The sequence below is a fragment of the Periplaneta americana genome, chromosome 10, assembly GCF_040183065.1.
Source record: "Periplaneta americana isolate PAMFEO1 chromosome 10, P.americana_PAMFEO1_priV1, whole genome shotgun sequence".
NCBI classification, from domain to species: domain Eukaryota; kingdom Metazoa; phylum Arthropoda; class Insecta; order Blattodea; family Blattidae; genus Periplaneta; species Periplaneta americana.
Window position 1 is genome coordinate 95,783,934 of NC_091126.1, and position 21,248 is coordinate 95,805,181.

The 21,248-nt window shown below is 35.2% G+C and overlaps 1 protein-coding gene across 4 annotated transcripts in view; it reads left to right on the forward strand.

Annotated features, from left to right (window-relative positions):
* Window positions 1-21,248, forward strand: part of LOC138707912 (KN motif and ankyrin repeat domain-containing protein 1-like) — a 437,992-nt gene that overhangs the window by 120,570 nt on the left and 296,174 nt on the right. For all 4 annotated transcript variants that reach the window (XM_069837957.1, XM_069837958.1, XM_069837956.1 and 1 more), the window contains exon 2: window positions 10,939-11,067. In XM_069837957.1, the coding sequence (XP_069694058.1) occupies window positions 11,025-11,067 (43 nt within the window). In that variant the 5' untranslated portion in view covers window positions 10,939-11,024. The remainder of the gene's footprint in view (window positions 1-10,938; window positions 11,068-21,248) is intronic.

Consider the following 21,248-nt stretch of genomic DNA (forward strand, 5'->3'; position numbering starts at 1 on the left):
GACTAAAATATTTATGTGGTGCCTGAATTTTTTATTTAGTTCAAAATTCTTTAAGACTTCGATTTCTATTGTGTCGCTACGATAATACATAATGTTAACAAAAGCGTTTGCAGGAAAAAAATATTTTTATATTTGCTGCGCATCTCAAGATTTTGAACTACATAACTTCAGAACGTCTCTGAGAGCTTGTGTTTGCATTGCATAGATATGTAATAAACCTATTTATTATATTTCAGTAAATGTATCTTCATTTTAGTATGAATTGTTTTCTCATTACATAATTATATGGACAAAATATGGCGGCTCCTGAAAGTAAAGGAGCTGGCTCCTAAAATTTCTTTAGTTTTGTCTGTCTCTAGTAAAAATGATATTTTACTACATATCATTTGCCTTTAAATAAGTATTATGTTATTATTATTATTATTATTATTATTATTATTATTATTATTATTATTATTATTATTATTATTATTAAATCCAAGTGATGTTATTATACATGAGTATTATTCCTGTTGTTCACCGACTTATACGCACAGGTGCACGAATAAACAGATTTAAACATAGAGTACCGAAGCGTGCGAGAAGACTGAACTGCAGCGTGAACTGTTGACTCGCAATTTGCTCTCCATACCAAGCGAAGCTAGAATGATCGATGTACATCTAACTTGTATTCAAAGTAACCAAACGCAAGACTCTAGTAGTAAGGTATGTGTAGGCCTTTTATTTTTTTAATTCATATAATGCAACCTCTCATTAATCACGTCTTGGCCTCCTCAACTTTCAAACTCACCGTTTTCCACTGAATATTAGACCCACCATTCCGTTAGGATGGGTTAGTCTTTTGTGTGGATTGTTTTGAAAATTAACTCTATAGTTAACTTGTGTTGGTAAAATTCCAAAACCTTCAACTTGAAAAGCAGAGATGCAAACTATATCATGAAGTACTGTTTGAAAAATACAACCGATCCTACGTTTCATGAAGAGATACGGAAATAAAAATTGGAGCTCCCTTATTGTATGATTTTCGCTTAAACACACTGCGCATGCCCAGTTCTCCAAAGCTGCAATCTTGAAATACATAATTTTTCTTCGATTCTTGTCGCAATCTAATATTAAGAGTAGATGGTTATTTACAAATATTGCAGTAAAATAGAACAACAGCAAATTTAATTTGATCTACATTATGAATTCTAAAAAATGTCGACATCACGATGTGAACACGAAACCTTGTTTTTAGCGATTAAGCACGATGTCATGGAGCTATAGGAACGTTTGGAGAGGAATGCCATAATCGCGATTATATTACCGTGTTCGTTTACTGATCGACCTTTAGTCATTAGCTTGACTAATTTCGCAATTTTATTAGTAGGGAAAATATATCTTCCTCTAAAACCGGTAACATAATACTGGATTAAACTGTTCTTAGATCATGCTTTTGTCATCATTATTAGGCGTGTGTTTTGATTAATAGTAGCTATGTCGATATATGTGGTGAAGCCACGCCTCATTAACATGGCGGACCGCAGAGGACTAACAAACAAACATTCTGATGGGGGCAGATAAAAAAGTTAATCTTTTTTCTTCCACCATGTTAATAATATCAAAAGAAGTGCTTATGCAAATTTTGGCCACTCGACCTCAATTACGAAGACCGTAAAAAATAAGTCCGCCAGAGGCTGTTATCAGAAAGAAAATTAATTTCATTGGAAAAATTTATTGGAACACACACAGCAATTGTTGAGCTATTTTTCAACATATTCCCCACTGGAATTGAGGCACTTGTCATATCATGGGATTGACAGAGATGTGCAGACGGCTGTCAAACGCTGGTTTCAATCCCAGGCGGCTCACTTCTACGGCACAAGAATACAAAAATGTATCCCATGGTTTGACGAATGTCTCAATTTCAGTGGGGGATATGTTGACAAATAGCGCAGCAATGCTGTATCTTTTTCAATAAATCGTTCCATGCAATTGTGTTTTTTCTGTAAACGGCCAAAGGGAAAATCACTTTCTGGACGGCCTCGTAATTGCGGTCGAGTGACCAAAATTTGGATATCCATTTCTTTTGGCATTATCAATATGGTAGAAGAAAAAAATTTTACTTTTTTTTTCTGCCCCCATCGGAATGTTTGCATGTAAGACTTAAGTACTTGCTCTCATCGAAAATGGCTTTCAAGGGTGGGCCCGGCGTTTTCAAAATCATGGGGAGGTCGGGAGACGTATTTCTACAAGGGATCAAGACGAAGCCTTGCGCAGATCGGTTTCTGTGGATCCCTTCCGCTCTGCTCGAAAACTGCAAGCTGCGTCTGGCTTTCCAGGTTGTTCTCGAACGATTAATAACCGACTGAGAATAGATTATAATGCTGTATTAGACGCTACCGGGAAGCGACTAAAGAGAAAATATTAGAACAAGCTGTAGAACGACATTGTAAAATTCCTTTGCAGAACGAAAATTTGCATTATTTCGGATCAAATTTCTGCACATTTATATGACAAAACTAAGATTCTTTCAATCATTTATTATCATAATACACTGCTCTCTTAAACTGACTGAGCATATTGGAAATTAAAGCAATGACTTTCCCAAAACAGGCTATAAAATGTTTCATATTAAACAATTGAAAGCTACAAGTGCAAGTGAAAAGTTACAATTAATTGGCGAAGTGGAAAAGAGTGCGAGAATGACGAAACACATTACGGCGGAATTTGACATTCCGACTAATGCAATGTCAACCATTATAAAAGAACAGACAAGATTTGTAACGCTGTAAGTGTTGCTTGACAACGAAAAAAGAAAAGTTTAAACCATCAAGTTACCCTCAACTGGTGGAATTGAGATTTAAATGAGTGAATTATGAGAGAAAGAAAACATTTCAACTTTGAACATCCATACCTCGCGACCAATAAAACAATAATTTAGATAAGAATTGATAAAAAATAAAAACCATGGACTTTTTACATAAAATTTTAGTGAGTAGTAGTTCAATAGTAGTACTGGCAGTAACAGAACATTACATCAGTTAACTAGAGCAGGATATTTCTGGAGTCATGATAGTCGATACTCTTTTTTTATATTTTCTGTAGTTCGAATGTTCAATAACCGGAAGTATTAGACTTTCCGAAAGTAATTCGACATACCGGAATTCGATTGTATTTGGTATTAGAATCACATGCTTCTTATTTGATGATGCATATTATTGGTGTGTATCTGTGAGCTATATTGTATCGTTTTATACATATTTTCAATTTAATGTTATACAATCAAGAATTACTTTCACGTTTATATGCACATAATTACTTAGATTAAATTTAATATCGTTTCTGATTACATTTTTCCTTATGTCAGGCACTTTCCTGTCACTATGAATTATTCTTGATAATGTTATGTCAGTTTAAGGACGAATAGCAGGTTTGTCAGAAAAGTGACTTCGGTCCGCAATCTGTAAAACAGTGATGTCAACGAGAGCGCAAACGTGCTCACAGCCCTTATGCGCTGATCAGAGCACGTAAGGCACGCAGGTACAGCTCAGTTACTTTATGGTGACAGCTCGTCGACGCGAGAGACGAGAAGGTTCGACTGTGGGAGGGAGACCGATCCGAACCGGAGCGAATGGAGGGAGGGAAATACAGTCATATCAGAAATGAAGTTTCACGTTGCAGCGTCTGCATAATTTTGAGCTCCTGTGACTGTGTTCACTTCATACTCCGGAACAATAGTCACTAATAAACACTAATGTGGAAATACAATGAGCAGCAGTTCGGAACAATAGTCACTAATAAACACTAATGTGGAAATACAATGAGCAGCAGTGCGGAACAATAGTCACTAATACACACTAATGTGGAAATACAATGAGCAGGAATCGAATCTCTATATTTAACAGTTAATCACTAATTAACAATGATATATACTCATGCGGAAATACCGGTAATGTTCATCAGTGCTTCAATGTTACCTTTCCCATCATCATCATCATCATCATCATCTCATAATCATCATATCATCATCATCTATGTAAAAGATGGAGCGGTCTTCTTCCCTGTACTTCTTTATTTTCCTCAAATACTGCAAACTTTTGGCCCTAATGCTGTGATTCTCCACCAGAATTTAGCGATTATTTTGTGTTTTTTTCTAATAAAATCCTAATTTCATAATAACTTTCCTCAAAGTCGAGATACCTTCCTGAAAGTCGATAGTCTTTCAATTTCAATAATATATATTTTTTTAAGTGTGGGCCGCTGTTCTGTGAAATATAGAACTCGTGCTATGGTTTGTCTTATGACAGCTTCATTAAAGTTGTCCACAGTTGATTTTGGCGCCGATTATATCAATGTCTTTAGTCTCCCGTATTATTTGGCTAACACAGCTCTCAGACACAGCGGTATACTCTGCTACAAGTTTTCCAACATTTATTACGTTTTTTCTTCTGACGCTATCTTCATAAAGCGCTACACGTTGCTCACGACTTCTCGCGACTGCGAATGTAATACCCGACCTTTCAGTTTACTTCTAACAGGCAGCATTTTCACAAACAGAAAATAGCAGTGAATCTAGACAATAAATACTACACACTAAACAATACAAAACAGAAGCACTAGAATTATTTAAGTAACTAAATGAAATGTACGTAACAAACATACTAAATTGCAATATACAAGACAGTGGTGGTGTAGTAAGTCCTTAGCGCGACTGTACGCCCACACTAACGCTCCCGAGATGTGACCGCTAGCGCAGCCAGGGGAAGACTAAAATGAACACCCCTTCGAACAAGCAGTGAACTCGCCCAAACCACTGCGTCGCCAGGCCAGAGCTGTCACCATAAAGTAATTGGCCTGTACAAGTCACTTGTGAACACAAGAGTTATGCATTACACATTGAAGAAGAAGTCGTTCAGTAAGTCTCAGGCTGACTAGACTCTTGACTTCTTAGGTAAGTGAAAGATGAGGTGATGCTCTTTGTTGGTTTGTGGAAATTATTTAGTTACAAAGACAAGCATTGTCGAACGCCTGAAATTATTAGTTCATCTACAGAATGATATACTATTAAAATTAGTTTGTTTTTAATGACATTAAATAGTAGAAAATGTAAGTGAAGATGTATTGTAGAGCTTTCCCTCACAGCATTGTATTTATGTTTACAGAATAAAGTACAAACAAAAGCGTGTGTCCAGATTTTCGTACATAAATTCTCAATTTGACGATGTTTCTTACCATTACGATATCCTTTGGTTAAGCCAAGAAAAAGTTCTCCAGGTACTTTGAATTTTGTGAATATTTATCAGAATTCATAATAGAAAAATAGAGACAGTCCAGAACTAGTTGACTACATGGGTCGAGGAACTTAGCTTTCTCAAGGATATATTCGAGCATCTGAACGTTTTGAATTTGAGATCGCAAGGAAAGAATCAATTAATTTATGTCGACAGATATTATTAAAATCTTTCAGATGAAGATTTCATTGTGGATGCCATAGATCTCACAGCACAATTTTTATAATTTCAACCCCTTCAGTCATTGAACTCCTGTTCAGTAGTGTAAAATACTGGAATGTTTTAAAAAATCTCTTGGAAGAGTTCAATAGACTATTTAAAGATATTGACCTGCTCCAGCCCAAGTTGGATTTGTTTTGTTATCCTTACTCATCAAACCCAGAAAAACCACAAACACAGTTACAATTTAATACCTTAACATCCCAAGTCCAAAATTTACCGAATTGTTACAAGTTGTATTTTACATAGGCTATTATTCTGTAAAAAAGAATATCCTAAGTCCGACTCTAAGCCTGTGTTTTTGGATCATACAATAATTTATTTCAAAACTCATAATGCAAGCCTATATATGAAGACATTATTACAAAAACAGCCCTGGTCATTTTTAATGAAATTGAGTTAAGGACACATTTGCTACTATTTCAAATGTCTATAGACTCCAAAAATGACACACATCAGGCGCAATAACCACAAGGATAAACATCAGTTGTACGGAAACAGCTGACATGTGTTGTTCTATTTATTTTTATTGTTCTCCTGAAAAATAGCAATTTTGACAAGGGTTGTTTTTGTAATAATGTCTTCATATGTAGTTTCTTTGCGGTCCTGAAAAATTTACTTCAGTGGACTTGGAATGTTAGCCATTTCAGGTTTTCCATTAGAAATTATTTTGCTGCAGGAGACATTTCACCTGACACAAGAAGGCTTCTTCTTCTTTGACACTACGGCCCTTGTAGTCTAGCCTTGGCCTCCCTTAGGATCTTGGTCCATTCCTGTCCAACCAGAGCCTTCTGCCTCCATCTTCTCACTCCTAGAGTCCTCAAATCGTCCTCCACTCCATCCAACCATCACATAAGAAGGCTGGTGTCGGCAAAAATCAGAAAAAGCACTTCTGAATTACGGGAGAAGCCAGGAATTTAAATTTGTTTCTAGAAGTGTGGTGTTGCTCATGTAAGTAGTACATGATTATTTAACAGTTAATAACATTAATTAGGATAATTATAGGCCTCATTATGTAAAACTTCTTAAGGTAAAAAGAATCTATGTTTATTATTTGTTATATCCTACTATTTTATAATTAATTGCATTTATTACAGAGGTAGGCCCTATATGCTGCAAAGCATGCTTTTATTTCTTGTTTTCTTATATGAGCGTGAAACATTATCTATTACTGAATAGCAGTTTAATTCATCTTGCAGTGGTAGGCCAATAGAGTTCATTTTGCTTACCCCTTTTTTTCACCACTAATCCTTGCAGAATAGATTCATTGGAATCCGTGCGCGCTTGGTAGTACGTAGAGTCTTTCACGTGCTCTGACCTTGACATCCCTGCTGTAAAAAAACGTTACATGAAAGGTCACTATATCGTGGGTGGTTAGAAAAATATTATAATACTGCACTCTGTTCCACTGATAATAGTTCAGATCATTTCTCTATAGGGTAAACATTGGTAATTTCATGATAACTTCATGAAAATTAATTTAAAATGCAAATGTGTAAATATATCCTTATTCCGATTTTTTCATCTAAAAGACGATACTTTGCTGTACAAATCTGGAGACATAAAACACTGGATACGTTCTTGAACAAATGCCAAAAACCACTTTTACAACTTAAGCTAAAAGGTTGGTTATTTCGTGATAACCTTGGTAATTTCGTGATATTACATTGATAATTTCGTGAGAGGTAGAAGAATTTTGGAAAAATTCATTAAAGTGAAATGAAATTCTCATTTATTGTTACAAGACTTCAAACATAGTAATTCCGTCTGATACTCTTAGCAAGAAAACATAGAAATACATATAAACACATAATAAGAATTAAAACAAAGTAAAAATTGAAATTGAAAAGGGATATTCTTTGCCCTGAAAGGGTGAACACTTTTATTACGGACTTTACTATAGCCTATATTACTAGGGTAACTCCAAAAGTAATGCATAACATTTGTTTAAAAATTATGTTTTTATCCTACAGCTTTGCTATTTTCACAGAATGTAGATACATCCTTTAGGGCAAAATGTCACTTTTCCACATAATCCCTGTCCCTTTCAACTGCCTCACGTAACCTAGGAACGAGGGCCTGTAGACCAGCACAGTAAAAGTCTGGACCAACATGTCTGAGCCGCTCTTTAGCAGCGTGCACAAGGGAGTCATCTTCTAACCTCGTTCCGCGAAGGGATCCTTTAGTTTACCAAAGAGATGGTAATCGCGCGGTGCCAGTTCAGGACTGTAAGGCGGATGTTTCAGAGTTGTCTATCCGAATTTTCTGATCTGGTCTGTGGTCTTGTGACTGGCATATGGCTGTGCGTTGTCGTGCAATAGCAGAACATCCTGCTTCTCCCGATGTCGTCGAACACGACTCAGTCGAGCTTGAAGTTTCTTGAGAATTGCCACATACGCGTCAGAATTAATGGTGGTTCCGTGTGGTATGATGTTCACAAGCAAGAGTCCTTCTGAATCGAAAAACACAGTAGCCATAACTTTTCCTGCCGAAGGTGCACTTTTGAATTTCTATTTCTTTGGTGAATTTGGATGATGTGACTCCATTGTCTGCCTGTTTCCGGTCCAAAATGGTGGAGCCATGTTTCAGCTTCTGTCACAATTCATGCAAGTAAGTCATCTAGCACTTATCATTGGCACTTAGCATGATAACAAATCAAACAGAACCTACACTGAACCCATTGCGTCCCCATTTTCTTTTTTGTTATCATATCTTATCTTCAGTTTTCTAAAATTCGTATTGTAATACAATTTTTAAAATAGTATAAAATGTAACGCTTAATGCTCAACAAAATTTTGCCTCAAACAGCTAAGATTTCTGTCAGTAAAGCTAAGCCTATATGGCGACTACAGCTGTATATAAAATTCCAAAAACATTTCCTAAAATTTCATTAAGATATAATAAATCATTGTACCAAATACCATATGCTTACCTTTAGTAATAAGCCTGTAATGTAATTACAAACATCTACAAAATTTGTACGCCTGAGAAGTCGACGCTAACTTGCTCTCTCCAAACATAAAATCTCACTGAAGCAGCTACAATAGTCACACAAAGAGTAGCTGTATGTTTCTGGAAACCGGACAACATATGCAATCCCTTGGCGGAAATTTGAATCTCGTAACACCATTGGTTAGTGCACGAAAGAGCAAAGAAAAAGTATCACGAAATAACCAATGCCACGAAATTACCAATATTTACCCTATACAAATGATCACCATTTAATTTAGGATATGGACATAAAAAATAACACAAAATCATCTGCTAAAGTTCAAACAATGTACCTAGGTCAACTAAGCTTTATCTTTCATGGTACTATCAGTGTTATCTACAATTTATCCTTGGATTTTGTGTACGCAAATGCCATGAAACGATGTTTATGGCTATATAATTATCTAGTATTTATTTCCTCCAAATTTATATATACATTTTTTTCCCGGCTATTCAATTCTCGTATGAAGTAGTTTTCGGTATCTTTATAAATGATAAAGGAACTTCTCAGAAACAAAAGGAGAAACTTCGTCATAGTATTACATTCAGAATTATTTCTTCTTAAGAAAACATATTTTGAAATATTATAGACAACTTCGACCAAATAGCGAATATGTGTTTCGTACTAAGTGCCATGATTTCTGGAGTAAAATTTGTAACGTATTCGGTTTTCCGTTTTTTTTCCTCCAGAGGAGGGCCCGTAGGCAAGCACCGCAATCTTAAGGCTCATTGTGCAACCATCTTATTTGGGATGATTTTAAAGTCCTTCGGACTGCTCAAGCACGTGATTTACTGTTTGGTGCCAACTTATCGATTCTACCATGGCATACGGTTCTGACGAAGTCCGCGTGAACAGCAACGGCCCTCCGTTCTCCCTGTTAATATGCCGCCTCAGATAGGTGGCATCTGTTCGTAATTCACGTGCTTGCGTTCTGCTGCATCTTTTTTTGACCACAAGGCCGCGCCACCACCGTAGTATTCGCGACTCACCAAGGCGCCATCTATCCGAGGGAGCTACACTCCGGTCTGCCATAGTCCACTCTTGAAGCCCCTACGGCTCCCTTGGATTTGTGCAACTCTCTCAGACTGATGGCACGTGCAGACGAATCCCACAATCACGTTCGCCACGATCGCCTGGTCGACCTGTAACTATTAAGATGATACATTAAATGATGCTAAGGAAGACGAAATGAATCCGAGGTCCAACGCTGAAAGTTACCCAGCAATTCTGTTTCAAGTGGTTGAGGGAAAACCAAGTAAAAATTCCCAACCAAGTAACTTGTTCCAACCAGGATTTGAAACCGGGCCCGCTCGTTTCACGGCCAGACTCCATAGCTGTTGACCCGCTTCTTGGTTAGTTGAGTAACAACAATTGACGACCTCCTCGAAATAAGAATGTAACGAAGAAAACTGTAATTCATGTTTCAAGAAAAAGGAAAATAATTTCAGGGGCATATTTCATTAGTCCTATATTTACTATCACAATCATTTGACTAAACAAGGATACAAGATTATTCAGCCATTTGATGCAGTAATCTGTCTAATAATTTTGAAGAGAGTTTCTTCTTTAGTATAAAGTTATAAAGTTACTAAATACTTTCATTAGTATTAAGACCATGAAATGAATTTTTGAGCATTTGAAGACTTTGCTTAAGGGGTTAGTACAGATTACAGCAATAAAATTTTGTAAATATTCAACATTTTTTTTCCCTCCATTGCTGTATCTTGTACAATAATGAAAATCAGAATGTGTAAAACACTGTCTTTCTGCTATATGAAAAACATGCTTTTACGATTTAAAAATTATTTACATTTTTCTTTCAAAATTCTGTTCACTGTGCAGTGATGAATCTTTTCCCACGTAACTTCAAAACTATCCAACATTCTGTGATGAAATTTTTTGTGTGTATTTATGCATGTCATATCTACAATATGATGCAAGATCACTCCTCTACCTTTGATATAGGCCTATTGTCTGATAAAAAATAAATTCATTAAAAATGATCAATGTCAGTATTTTCTTCTAACACAAAATGAAAAATATATTATTTATTAAGGAATGTAGTTGAAAGAGCATGACATTGTAAACACGAGTTTCAGCAATAAAATTAATGAAAGAGAACATGAAAAAGTTAGCAAGTTTATGAGTTATGAGGGAAGCGCTTCATCACTGCAGAATGAACTGCCACCATTTTGAATTAAAAGAAATAAATATATATTTTTTTAAATCGTAAAAATATTTCTTTCATATAGCAGAAGGTCAGTGTTTTACACATACCAATTTTCGTTATTGTACAAGATACAGTAATGGAGGAAAAAATGTTGAATACTTGCAAAAATTTTACTGCTGTAAAATGAATGTAAAATGAGCGGTTGCGTGGAGATGCTTGTATTCTTCTTGGTTAATCACAGGCTTTTCATAAACAAGCTAACACTTATTCACTTTTCTTTTCAGTTAAATTCGTGAACTGTCAGAGGCATAAAATCTCATGAAGTAAACTGACGGAACGGACGAGTCTGTGTTTCTCACCAGCTGACAGAATGTCGTACACTACAGACTCTCTCCCCGTTTCGAATGGGAATGGTAAGTACTGAGGCAATAGTAAAAGTAGTTTCATTATATTCATCTAGAACAGGCATGTTCAGCGCGGGCATTTCTACCTTTGAAACGAGGTCCAAGAGTGACGTAGAATATCTTTCAAGAGTGTACCAGCAATCTGCTCTGAGATTCTACGATTCTACGTCACTTTTGCACCTCGTTTTATGGCTAGAAATGTCCGCGCAGAACATGTCTATCTAGAAGTTATCACCTTCGTCATTTTTGGTTACCTTCCTTCATAGGTTAACTATACTATTCATTCTCAATACCTATCCCTTTTCTTCCCTTCACTTTTCTAGTCAGCAGTGCCTCAGTCTGCACTAACCAGGAGTTATACTTAAGGTACGATAATTGGATTCTGAGCAGAAATCTATTCCACATCGGGTCAAAAATTACGCTGAGTATTTCGTGTATGTAGCTTTTTTCCTTCAATTGCAGGAGAATATACAAAAATAGAAGAGCCAATGTTTCCTATTCTCCACAATTTCTTTTGGCTGAGTAGTTACTCCTGCAATGACAAAGAGCTGGAAAAATATCGGACTACAATTAAATATGTCGTCAACATACCAAATGCGGCTTCTCACCAATAGCCTTACCATGTCATGAATTGCAAATGTGATTATTTTCCCACAACTAAGGTCGTAATTTTCATTTTCATAACTGTCGTAAAATAAAAAGTTATCGCATAGTAGTGTTTTCTTTGTACCTTTCAGGCAGCCTCTATTTTCTCTAATTTTTGTCATTCCGGAAGAGCAGCCAGTACTCAGATTGAACTTTTCTGAGCTCCTTTCGAAGTATAGGTAATTCGTTATTTCATGAAACCAAATGAAAGCGTGCGCCGTAGCTTATAGTAACAACATTATGGTGGGGGTATGAGCGCTAGCTAGCTGCCAAGTGAAGCGTAGTGAGGCAGGGGAGCTTGTCAGTCCACTTTCTGCGTCCCCTCACGCGCAGGTATGATTCACGAGATAACGAATGGCCTATACCCGTGCAGAAGAAATTTTCAGGATGTTCCTCGGCGGTCTTCTTGAGACTAGTTATAAGTAAACCCCGGATTTCTAAGCACAATCAAATAGTAAAATAAGCAAGCAAATAAGCACGAAAAGTGGTAAAAATAAGCACCAAAATAAGCACAAACGAATACACGAAAACAGTGAAATAAGCACGAAAAGTGGTGAAAATAAGCACCAAAATAAGTAAACACGAATACACGGAAACCAAACCCCTTCTGGCCACGAGAGAAGTAATGAGTCGCTGAAAAATTTTGCAACAGTGGAATGATTTACTCGATCAAGTATTTGTACATTAAGAAGAAATGATATGTTGCCTGCTTTCATAGCACCAACTACAGCACTACATACGCACTGTCCCGATGCATCTGTGGTTTCAACAATAGAAATCCATATGTTTTTGTGCTTGAGTTTATCCTGAATGTTACAAATTACTTCTTGAAAACACTGTGACATATAGTTTTTGTGCAATGTAGATTCATCCGGCACCTTTTTTGTTTGTATATTTTTCTAAAAATACCCGAAGCTGCACATTATTCAATTTCCACAACGGAATGTCGGAACCCGCTAATGCAAAACACAAGTCTTTGAAAAATGTATCACTAGAACTCGATTGTTCACCCAAATTGCTTTTAATCAGTTGCTACTTTAACTTAGATTTATTCTTAAACCTCTCTTTATGCCGCGTTTTATTAATATGCTACACAATGTCATATTTTTTTCTTTGCAGAAACATTCTTTTCACACACCAAACAAAATAAGACACGCCGTCCTCACTGAAAATATTACTTCCAAACTCATTTACGCATTTGCGTAAGAATGCTGATTGAGAGGTTTTTGTGAGTGACATTCCTTAACTACAACAGCGAGCAATCTCACACACATTATTGAACCAACGCGTGTTGCACAACTTACACACTGCAGCTTGGAACTCCGGAATTCACCATCTATGCACATAATATTCCGATAACGCAATAAGTGCAATAACCGATTGACCTGCCTAGTCACAGAAGCTAGGCGGGGAATCGCAAGATTCTCCCCTAATCAGAACTACGCAATAGGCCCTATTATTTCACAACATCCTGGGTCATACCCTAGCATTGCTTTCTTACGCATTCAACTGAAGTTAATTTTTATTAGCCAATAAAATACAGGGAATCAGTGATAAATGACGGCTAGGAGTGAAATATGCTGTTTTAATTAAAAATCGTAAGATAAATAAGCAAAAACGTTTTTCTGCGAAGTAAGCATTTATAAGCACTAACAAACATAGTTAAAACTGCTTATCTAGGTGTGTCTTACGAAGTATAACCTTTCTGCTTACCTTTAAAAGTGTGGAAAAGAATATGCATTTTGCTTAGAAATCCGGGCTTTAGTTATAAGTTTGTGGGCTTCCACTTCTTCCATGAGATATGAGAAATCACTTCAGGGTCTTTCAGTGGACTACCTGAATTTTTAGACCTGCATTTCTTATTATTGCCAGTCCCAAACATTGTTTTCTTTCAACAGTTCCAGTAAATACCCATAGTTAGCCATAAATTTGCAAGAGATTCCTTCTCGCTTATAAACTTATAATCTCGGTCATAATATACTCGTAACTTGTTATATAGCCGCATGTATTTAAAAAAAGTACAGAATGAATTTATGTACAGGTTCTAATAAGTTTCTATTGCAAATAGACTGGAAAATGATTTCTGTTTTATGGAAATACACTCGGAGAGATAAAAACACAGATTGGAACATAGATTGGGAAACATGGATTAGGGAAAAACGGGTTGGAAACCTGATAAAACTGGGATTCCAAACTTTCTTGAAGGGCATGACATTGGGAGAGAAATATTGGGATAATTGAATTACAATCCGTATTGTTTATTTAATAGAATCTCACGTGCGTCATCTGCAAAAAAGATTGCCTGGGAAAAAGTTATTTATGGTTGAAGCTAACTCGTTAATTTAAATTAGAAACAAAAATGTACCTAAAATTTATCCGTAGGGAACTCATTGTTTAATAATATTGAATTCTGAGTAACTTCGTGACTAAGTCTTATTGTAGGTCACTTGATAACAATTTATAAAATATAAGAACTTCAAAAACTTTAAAAGTTAAAAAAGTTAAAATGTTATTGTTTTTAAAATGTGTAATGCACCTTGGGTTACCAACAGTTTCGTTTCGGTGTGGTGTTCGCTTTGGTCATTTTTTGTTTTATATTTAATAAGTAAGATATAAACCAAATTAATGTAATCATAACATGAACAATTTTTTCACCAATATATTTTGATTTACAGAGTCACATGCTTTAGCTAAATCACACAATATCCCATCAACATTTGTAATTTCCTGTTTAAAGAATTTAGTGCATCATTCACCAACCTGAAGAGTTGTGTTCTGTGTCAATTTTTGTTTTCTAAATCCAGACTGTTGTAAAACTAATATATTTTTGGATTCCAAGTTATGATATAATTTATTATACATAACTTTACTAAAAATATTTTTAAACGTTTTGCGAGCTATATGGGTCTGTAATTGGCAATAGTAGAGTTATCTCCCTTTTTGTACATTAGTTTTATTATTCAGTCAGATACTCCTCCTTCTGGGATAATACATTGCATTGGGAAATTATACAAATGGGTTAAAGGAGAATTATTTCACAACAGGTTTATAGAACTTTACTTCCCACTTCATCATATCCAGAAGATTTGTTTTTAGATGTTTCATCATATATATATATAATTTCATCTGCAGTAGTAGGAATAAATCTGATACTGGAAATTCAGTATTAATTACATAATTCTGTTAAATAGAAAATTGTAGGATCTTATTGTTAAATTGCATGTTTTCTTTCTTTATGTACTTTTAAAATATTATGTAAATCCAACTATGTTCAAATTTCCATTATCTACTGTCTTCTAGAATTCAGGATCCTTGTCGTCAACTGCATTTGTAGGCTGATGTTTGCTCTTTTGGATAAATAATATACAGAGTGGAAGTGAAATAATTCTGCAGATTGGAAGAGACGATAGTATGCAATTAAGTAAATAGAAAACCTATATTACGTTTTGTGATTAAATGCACGGTTAATCAGAAAATTAAGTTGGAAGTTTCAGCAGTCTGGCAACATCGGCTCTCACATACTCCTATTTCTTCTTGTGATGTATTCACGGTCAACGAACTCAGGTCTCTCTCCCTAGGTGAACTACCTCTCACCTTCCTCTCTGGCTACAATGTTGCAAGCCGGTCGCATCATTCATTGGCTTGAAATTAGTTGCATTAAATTAAACTTACACGAAAACGGTTCATGCTATTCTAATACACCAGAGGCATAAATGATTGTTTATTAAATTTTCTGTCGACATGGGCAAAGATCACGATCCTACTAGCAATGGTTACCGAATAAGAGGGTGTTAAACATTTGGTAAAAACATTTTTTTTCTAAGAAAACTATAAACTTTCCACCAATATGGTATTACACTTTTTTGTTACATACAACATGCGGTATTCGCTCTGAAAATCTGCAGGGCTATTTCACTTTCACCCTGAATATAGATGTCTTTAAAGGAATTTGCAAAAGTTTAAATCATCTACTTTTTAATTATTCATTTCAATAAAATAGTTTAATTCTTTGTATATGGACCAGTTTCATTTTTAATATCAAAAATAGTTTTAATTATATTACCTGAATTTTATAATTTTCTATTCAAATGTATTCTCTCTGGCTCCTTCACAATTTGTATACAGTTTTGTAGTAGTTCTTACAGAAGTTAAGAATATGGGAATCAGTACTGCTTGTTTCTTTTCTAGGAAACACATTCTTAGTCATAGAATGTAATTGTCAAAATTGTATTAGGTAAATTAACAATAATGTTACATATTTATCATGTTATTTTTAATTCGCGCTCGTTTAATGCCTTGAAAAATATTATTGAAAATCAAACATAATGAAATTTGGCTTTGTGCTACAAAACTACAAACTATAAAGAGCTCTGTGAACTGCATTATACTAAGTATAATGACCGGAACAAAGTGAATGAACATGAATATGGAAACATTTTATTTTCTTCAACTCTTATAAACAAAAAATAATCATTTATTTTATCAAGAATAAACTTTCCTTAAAATAAAAATAATAAATAACTTGAATTAAATTTTAACAGTGTACTGTTATTCTGACAAATGTTTTAAATGTTTACGTTGTCACAAAAAGATTCATTGTCATCCTCTAAGGGGTTAGGTACAGCATACAGCAGTAAATTTTTTGGAAATATTCGACATTTTTTTCCTCCATTACTGTATCTTGTACGATAATGAAAATTGGTATGTTTAAAAAACACTGTCCTTCTGCTATATGAAAAAAGTATTTTTACGATTTAAAAAAAATATTTATACATTTTTTTTTTCAAAATTCAAAATGTGAAGTGATGAAGCTTTTTCCTCATAACTCATAAATTTGTTAACTTTTTCATTTTCTCTCTCTTTTATTTTAGTGCTGAAACTCTTGTTTACAATAGCATGCTCTTTCAACTACATTCCTTAATAAATAGTATTTTTTTTTATTTTGTGTTAGAAGAAAATACTGATATTTGACAATTTTTTTAATGAATTCATTTTTTATCAGACAATCTATTATAGATAGAGAAGTGATCTTGCATCATATTGTAGATATGACATGAATTAATACACACAAGAAATTTCATCATAGAATGTTGGATAGTTTTTTAGTTGTGTGGGGAAAGCTTCATCACTGCACAGTGAACTGAATTTTGAAAAAAAAAAAAAAAAAAGTAAAAATATTTTTTCATATAGCAGGACAGTGTTTTACACATACTAATTTTCATTATTGTACAAGATACAACAATGGAGGGAAAAAATGTTGAATATTTCCAAAATTTTACTGCTGTAAGCTATACTTAACCCCTTAAGCAACCCATCATATCTCACAAGTTCCACTTCTTTTCTGTTCAAAGACTGCTTATGCAATAAATTAAGTGGCTGCAGGAAGGAAGCAATTTGTTGAAATTCACTTTCGTCCTGAAGACAGAACTCTCGGACACTGTTAAATCATTAAAGTTGTGCGAGTCATCACTACTCAGGTTTGGTCTTCGCTATTCTGATCGACTGAGCTTTCGAGATCTGGAAGTTTAGTTGTTGCAAAACTTTCATGAGAAGCAGTTAAGAAGTCCCACAACTCAGATGGGTCCCTTATACTTGCAACGTATGGATGGTCTATTTTTAGGAAACAATTACTTTGATTAGATCTAATGGTACTCGAAAGTTACACTTAAGCTTGCGTTTTCGATTTGGGCAAAATCTCTGTCATAGCTTAAGAAAGAGTGTCCTGAAACAAATACTTTTGATCAAAGTTATCAATAAATCCCTTAGCTATGAGGTAAAACCATAGGAACATTAACATCTTATTTTTATACATATTGATTACACATTTCCGACATTAATAATGATTTCGTAAAATATCCTACTAAAATAAAAAAAAATGAAAAGGGAGTCCTAAAAACTAAAAAACCTGTTAAAATGTTGTGCAATTTAACATGTATCTATTATGCAATTTTAATATAGGCCTACCCTTTATAACAATAGAATAATTCAGTTAACGACAAAAACTGAATGCACATCGCATCGTGTTACAGAGTGCTGTAGTTGGGCCGGTAGGAGCCGGTACGCCGTACCGTCTAAAATTAAAACTCGCTGTTACCGTACCGGAAAAAAATATACACTCGAAAATATATAAATTATTTTTAAATACTCTTTAAATGGAGGATGTTAGCCATTTGAAAAACATTTTGATTTTGATATAGGGGCCTGTGGCATAAAAGTAGCGGCTGGAATCTCATAACCAATGCTTAAACGCTTGTCCATTCGTTGTTTTATCGAAAACCATGGTCTGGCACTTCAGGAGTAGTTGTGATTTTTTTAATTTCAAGCTTGCATACCCTTATTTCTAGAAGTAATTAACTCTAACTTCATAGCATGGTGTCTCAAGAAATCTGCTACACTGATTCGCTAATTTCAAAACTTGCGTAGATGCCTTCGCATAACATTAATTTTATGTTGTGGCGCCTAAAGAATTCTGCTGCGCTGGTTCACTAGTTTTTAAAACTCGCTCAGACGTACTGCTAACAGTTTGCTAGAGGAGGGAATCATTGTTACTTTTCGTGCGTTCATGAATCTTGAGTCCAGTTACATATTATAGATTCTATTCCAATTTAAACTAAAGAATGTTAATGAGCATTACTGTGATGAACGATATCTGCACTAAGAAAAGGAATACTCTTCCAGTAAAAGAGTTCTTAGGCTTTTGTTCCTAAAAAGTGTTGGGCCAACAATGTCAGCGTTTAATTTCTTTCCTTATATGCAATAAAATTGTGGCTGCGACCTGAAAGGAGGTCTGCAGAGGAGACTGCTTGACGAAGAAATAACCTTGAAAAAGAAGTATCCCTTAAAATTTGTTTCCAACTACAGCACTCATGTTACATGAAACATAACATGCTACATAACAAGGAAGGAATAATTAAATCCGAACTTTGTAATTAATGGACCAAATGTACATGATTCTTTAATAATATACGCTATAATTCTGTAGTGCTCGGGAAAAGTGGCACAAGTAAAAAAAGTTAATTTTACAGAAGAAGGAAAAAAAAACTGCCTTCACACTGGTTTATGTCGATTTGATTTTCTTGCGTACGAATTATTGTAATGGGAGAAATACTTATGTCTCTTTTCCCAAGCGAGCAGATATTCCGTAAGTTGTCAATAAATTAATAAAAAATGTTTGTGGAAACTGACTTACGCCAATTTTCCCAAGCATTGCAGAACTTTTTATTATGGTCTACAAGTTGTTACGTTTCATTAGTATTCAATATAAGATAGGTATATTAGAGGACCTGAAGAGGCGAAAAATTTCGTAGGCCTACAGTCTACATAATTAAAATAAAAGTATATGATTAATTTGTGAAATCATTATACACCAATGAAGGAAAGTTAATGGCGAAATATTTTACAAAAGTTTTTCAAATATATCAACATAACTTACCAGGGAAAACTTGTCAGTTATACTCACGGCATCTTTTATTTTATCCTATAAATTTTCTCTGTAAAAAGTGATGTTGACTGTTATTATCTGTAAATGTGATAAGCTTTGTGAGCACTAGGTGACACCCATACTTTATTGCCTCTATTCAATGGAACAATCACGTCCGTTCAATTATCTAGATCCCTACTTTCCGTACTATACGCCCATCACACCCCAAATGACAGCATCTCTTCGTTGAAAACCAGTAAAATCTGACAGGTGAAGGGACATTGACGGCGATGTTTAAAACGTTCTACATATATTCTTATATAATACTTATCGGACAGAGAAATATTAATTTATCGAAGACTTATGTACAGTACAATATACACTTTTTTATTATTTTCAATTGGTTATTTTACAACGCTTTGTCAACTGCTATAGTTATCAAGCGTCCGAATGATATGAAGATGAAAATTCCAGCGAAATGAATCCAGGGTCCAGCGCCGAAAGTTGCCCAGCATTTGCACTTAATGGGTTGAGGGAAAACCCCGGAAAATATCTCAACAAGTAAATTGTCCCAACCAGGATTTGAACCCGGGCCCGCTCGTTTTCAAAAAAAATATTACTTCACTTTTTTCTTCAGTTATTTATGCTGTATCACTAGTTCTTTTTTTGGCAGTTTATATCGTTTACACTCTGTATTTATTCTTATCTACTAACTTACAGCACAACTTCTAGTGATGTGCGCCAGTCCGCCAGCTGTCAGCTGTGTGTAGAGAAAAGGAAGTACGAAGAGAACTACATTACGTCTGGATTTACATATACAGGTTGTTTCCGTGCTGATGTTGCAAATATTCAGGGATGATGGAGAAGGGCAAAAGCATAAAGAACACTTGTCCGGAAAATTTTCAGTCGAAAATTATAATCCAAAATCGTGTTGAGATGTCTATTACACTGGATTAAGAAAACTTAATGATCTCTTATTTGTAGATTTAATAATTACATAATATTCAAGTTACGAAAGCTATATTTCCAACAGTTGTTCAAACTGTCGTCCCTCAGCTTCGATGCAAGCATGGCAACATCGCAATAAACTCTGTCGCATTCGGTCTAATATCCCTGGAGTCATTCTAACCATGTCAGAGATAACTGAGATTCTTGTCAAGAGGTCCTCTCCATTCACTGCAGGTGTCACGTGGACAAGACTTTCACATGACCCCGCAAGAAAAAAATGAAGTGGGATCAGATCAGGTTAACGAACTGGCCGAGAAATAGGACCTCCTCTTCCTATCCACTTTTCAGAGAACGTCTGAATAAGATATTCACGAGCCCCATAGACAAAATGAACTGAGGCCCCATCATGTTGAATCCACTTGCGTTGACGAATTTCAAATGGGATTCGAGGAGTATATTTATCAAAAACACAGTGCACACTGCTGCAGCTAAGTGGGGTGGAAGAAAATATTAGCCTATTACATAGTAATCATTGACTATGCCTCCCCATACAGACACTGAAAATCTTGAATTGAATTAATTTCACGAGGGGGCACTACAACCGAGCACTGTTACCTTTTAAGATTCATTGCGCTAACTCTCAAGGTAGGTGCATTATCAAACCCCCACCGGCTGACTACATAAGGTTCGCTGCGTATCTAGTTTGGAGCAGGCAATCCCACTTGTATGAAATATAAATTTATTGAAATAATACTTCAATAACTTTCAAAGAATCATAGTTTAAAACTTTCACATTGATAAACTACAATATATTAAAATCTTAAAAACAAGCACTTTCACCCTTTCTGGCATCAACAGATCTCTCTCTGTGTTTAATATATAACCCTATCCTGAGGATGAATACTTACACATTTACAACGATGGTTCACTGATGGAAGGAGGTTGTGTAGGCGCTGGAGTGTGCAGCACACTCTTCAATTTCTACGCTTCTGCAGGAAGATTAAAAACAAATTAGAACTAGAAGCAATACGCATTGCCCTCTCTTAACTCTGTGTTAGATTAAATTCATTCCACAAGCTGGCTATACTTTGTGACTCCACCTCTGCTATCCAAACCATATCAAGCCCAAGATATATACCGACATCCAAAGTTTCGGAAATCAAAACATTGATCAAGC